General features: G+C 36.0%; 1 protein-coding gene across 2 annotated transcripts; it reads right to left on the reverse strand.

Annotated features, from left to right (window-relative positions):
* LOC144563235 (protein PIGMENT DEFECTIVE 338, chloroplastic-like) lies at nucleotides 1-3,867 on the reverse strand. Of its 2 annotated transcripts, XM_078312677.1 has the most exons (8): nucleotides 3,090-3,866; nucleotides 2,067-2,141; nucleotides 1,899-1,970; nucleotides 1,681-1,761; nucleotides 1,029-1,126; nucleotides 812-937; nucleotides 406-454; nucleotides 1-323 (listed from the first exon to the last, which is right to left on the reverse strand). In XM_078312677.1, exons 1-8 carry the CDS (start codon nucleotides 3,792-3,794, stop codon nucleotides 120-122), a joined length of 1,410 nt encoding a protein of 469 aa, XP_078168803.1. In that variant the 5' UTR covers nucleotides 3,795-3,866; the 3' UTR covers nucleotides 1-119. The 2 variants fall into 2 exon arrangements, with proteins under 2 accessions (XP_078168803.1, XP_078168804.1); XM_078312678.1 differs by lacking the exons at nucleotides 1,681-1,761; nucleotides 1,899-1,970; nucleotides 2,067-2,141 and having other exon boundaries at nucleotides 3,090-3,867.
* Between the last annotated feature and the right edge of the window lie 582 nt (nucleotides 3,868-4,449).

The raw sequence follows: 4,449 nt of genomic DNA on the forward strand, positions 1-4,449 counted from the left end.
TTCTAACGTAATTTCTTAGAAAAAAAATACTTACATATCCAATTTTGTTCTCTTGCACTGCTATTATTTAATTTACAGAAATAAGAAGAATATAACTGCAAAAAAATAGCTGCTATAGCCTACAACACTGTGGTACTTTTGGCAATTTCATCCAAATGTTCAAATTTGAACCATTTCCAATTTGCGTATAAAGAAGCTTCATCATCAAAAGGTGGTGTCTCCTCATCAGGTACATCCGCCTTTGCCTTACTGGGCACAAGAGGCAAATCAAGAATCCTTTTCTTGTACTGTTTTGCCATTTCTTCAGCCTCAGCATATACTCTCTGTAAAGTTTAAATAATAGAGCAATCATTAAATATAAATAAATTAAATATTCAGAAAAATCTGTATACAAGGACACGTCACCTCCTTGTTGGAAAGAAATAATCCTGGTTCGCTTTCAAGCTCTGCAATACTGTTTACAAAAAAAAAAAAATAACAAAGAGATCAAATATATTAATTGAAAAGGAGAAGAAAGAAAATATACAGAATGCATAAAAAGATTGTCACATTTTCCAATGGAATGGTTTTTAAATATGAAATCAATGAATAAAGAATCACACAAAAATCAAAGCAATATACTATCAGATTCGATATAAACTATAAACAGTGCTGGTGTAGTGGTATGTATTTGGCATTCTACTATCTACACTATTTCAGAGTAAAAATATTTTTTTAAGTTTTCCTGGATCTTTTGGTCTCCATTAAGTTTATTGGTGTGGTTTCAGGGTATAATCAAAGGTCAAAAATTAAATCATTGCATGAGATGTACCTGAGATATATTTTGTCAGCAAACATAGACTTGATAACAAGCACTTTCACCTCCTCACCAACCTTTAACACATCACTTGTTGATGTAACATGGGACTGTGATATGTTTGATATGTGCAGTAGCCCACTGAAATATCAGAAAAGGGTAAATGAAAAAGGAAGGGGCAAAGGGATAGATTTAACAAGAAAATTCTAGGGGCAGACAAGAGTTTTCTTACCTTCTAATGGTGTCACCTATCGCAACTTGTGCACCGTATGAGAATATTTTGTTAACAGTCCCTTGTAAAAGAGTTCCAGGTTTAAGGTTCATCATATCCTAAGAAAAGTGAAATACAAAAAATTTGAGAAGACAAATGTTTAATGTTTTAGAGTTTTTCCAATATCATACTTGATATTCAAGTGTCTAATAATTGTTAATATTTCCAGTGCCTTTAGTATGAACAGTCCAACAATTTCTTCATAATTTCGAATAACCCAAGAAATAAAACAAAAATTAAGTTGAGAAAGATCAAATTCACCTATTTTCTATACATCATATGATTTAAATGTCCTGTTGCAATTAACATTAGAACCCACTTGGGTTTTTTCCTTTTATTTGAGATTGGGAACAAAAGGTAACTTGGTGGCAAATTTGTCATAATTAACAAAAATGTATTTTTTCCATTGAAGTTAAGATAATATAGTAGCTTGCAGCTATTTGCAACTATCTCAAGAAAAGTCGGGACTTGTTTGCAAAATTGAGAAATGGCAAGCAATTCACCCAAATACCAACAAATATTGGCGTTCAAAGTTTCACCTATTATATAAATATCTAAGCCATCTGTACAATTCAAGTAAACTTTAATAAAAAGGACAGATTCATGAACTAACCCATGCTTGTCTCTCGCTGATTATTAATACACTGGTGGCCTCATCTATCCTGACAATAGACACACGCATCCTTTGACCTACCTAAAAGTAAGTTAAAGCAAAAATTAAGCTTGTTTAAGCTCCGCAAACAATTCAAACTAACCAACAATCAGAAAACCGAGGAAAAGAAGGGGGACAGACTGGGAAAAAAAGGTGGGGGCAAAAGTGAAGGTGTTTACATTCTTTTTGAGATCAGTGAAACTTTTTACTCTGTTCATCAATTCAGTTTTAGGAAGGAACGCTCTTAACCCCTGTAACATTAAGAAGTAAAATTATATGAAAATTGAGAGTGTGATAACATAACGGAAGCTAAGAAGCGAAAATATGGTATAACAAAAAACTTGTACCTCAATTCTAGTAAGTAGGCCACCTGTATTCCACTCGGAAATAGTGACTTGAAAAGGTTCTTTTAATTGCATAATCTGAAAAAGTTTCCTTATATATTAAAAATGTATACGAGGAAATAAAGTACAATTTTCTCAGGTTATTAGCTTAAATTGGCATTCATGTCATAGTCATGGATTTGTCATCATTTGTTGTACCATAGTTCGGACTAATATGCAGGAAATAAACAATATATCTTTAATCAGGCGTAATTGAGAACTTCAGAGGTACAGGTGCAAAATATAATTTCTTTGGTTCAATTTTGGAACAATGTTGAGAATCAGAGAACATCAAGGAGACGCTGAAGACTATGGTGCGAGGTATGATTTCAAGGCTAAAAATTGTTCCTTTGCAACTAGAGGGCCCACATGCAGTGACTGTTTATAAAAAATGCTTAAATCTGAGGAAACAGTGGCTGTATGTGTTTCTCTGATAACGCGTACATGTGCTGAGAAGATAGTAACTGGTTTGAGTGGTTGCATGGCAATATGTGATGTAAAAAAGTGCTGCTTTATAGGTGATGTAAAACACGAGCATCTAGTTGAGGCAGTGATGAATCACTGATTGAAAATATTTTGTTTATACCAAATATTTTTGTGCTTTTGTAAGAAGATGGAGGAGGTAACTTGGTTTATGCAAATGCAAACAGCCAATCAGTTTTAGTTGCTACATTTCCTTTTTAAAAAAAAGAAATATGGTATTCATGGTGTGCACTAGACTAATTTACAGAATGTGAATTCATCTGTACACCAATGCCTTGTACTGTTGAATTCAATTTGACATTACAAGGTGGAAGTGTAAACCTGGAGTAAAAAATTCAAAAAGAAACTTACATGCCAGGTATTGACATATATATCCTTTCCAACCATGTCAGAAATCAAAACAGTGTTGGTTCTCTCTATGTCCACAGTTCAATCTTGTCATGAATTACTAAACTGTGCTATAAAAAAAATTTGAAGATAAAAGGATCTGATGAAAAAGAGAACCTGCCTCACACGATGCCATGCAATTCGCCGAAAGAGCCTCCTACAGGACAGCAATGGCCGGCCACCCAGAGTTCTTCCAAACACCTCGGCAAAAACCACTGTACCGGCCTCCATGACTCCTCTTTCTTCCTCTCCCTTCTCTCTAAAACCCTCTTCATCTCTCAGTATCCCTACTTTTGCTTTGTCAAACAAACCCTTCTCTCTCTCTTCTTTTAAATCACACACCAATCCATTCACCTCCTCTTTGCAAAAAGGAAGCGCCTCCTTCGCCAGCATGGACCCCAGCATGTCAGACCCGATGCTCACGTCTAACTTCTTCTCGTTTCCTGAGAGAACTACTCCCACGACGAAATCGCCAGGTTTTGGATCGTAATACTCGACCGTTACATGAGCTGATTCGTGCTCTTTTTCTTGGTAGCTTTGTTGACTGGAGTTAAGAGCGTTGAAGAGGTTGACAAATGGAGGAGTGGAGTCGGTCGGGAGGGTAGGGAACTGGAGAGGGGAGGGTTTCTGGAGAAAATGGAGAGGAGGACGAGGAGGAGGAGGAGAAGAGGGTTGTTTAGGAGGCGATGGAGCGGGGAGGGGTTTGGGGTTGCGAAGAGGAGGGAGCCGAGACTGGGATGAATCGGCAAGGACGATATATCGGCGTTTAATTAAGCATTTATTCGAGAAAATTGGAGAAGGTAAGGGGCAGTGGAGTCGCATGGTTACCTTTGCTTGCCACTATCCAGCAGCAGATGACAATGGACAAAATGAATTGCCCGGCTAAATTGATCAGTAGTTCTAGTTCGGGATCTTATCTTTTCGGTTACAATTGGATTCTAACGGGTTCGACAGCACCCTTTAATTTTTGGGAGAATATCATATACACCCCTCAAAAACTATGATATTACGTATTAATCATCCAAATTTTTATAATTACATATTTACCATCTAAAAATCTAATAACTCACATATTTACCCAATTAATTAATACCTAAAATTAATTAGAGATTAATTAAATTTAATATTATAAATAATATAATTAATAATTGGATTAGTCCATTCCCCTTCTACTATCAAAATTTCTCCGTTTGACGCTAAAATCTAGCGTCTCTCCAGCCTCCTCCTCTCCTACCCAGCTAAAACTTTATTCCCCATCAAGCAAACTCAAAACCTAGATAAAACAATTACACCGTGATCGGAACAAAAGCCCGGAGAAAAAATTATTAGATTCTACGTGATTTCAAATTGACGCCAGAAAATCAGCTTAAATTGGTGGGATTCGTCAAGAATTGGTCGCGTATTCAGAGAGAGCATATCCTACAGTGTAAGGTATACAACTCCAATCAATCAACTACTGTTTATCTTCTCCACCTTT

The sequence above is a fragment of the Carex rostrata genome, chromosome 12, assembly GCF_964058835.1.
Source record: "Carex rostrata chromosome 12, lpCarRost1.2, whole genome shotgun sequence".
Lineage (NCBI taxonomy): Eukaryota > Viridiplantae > Streptophyta > Magnoliopsida > Poales > Cyperaceae > Carex > Carex rostrata.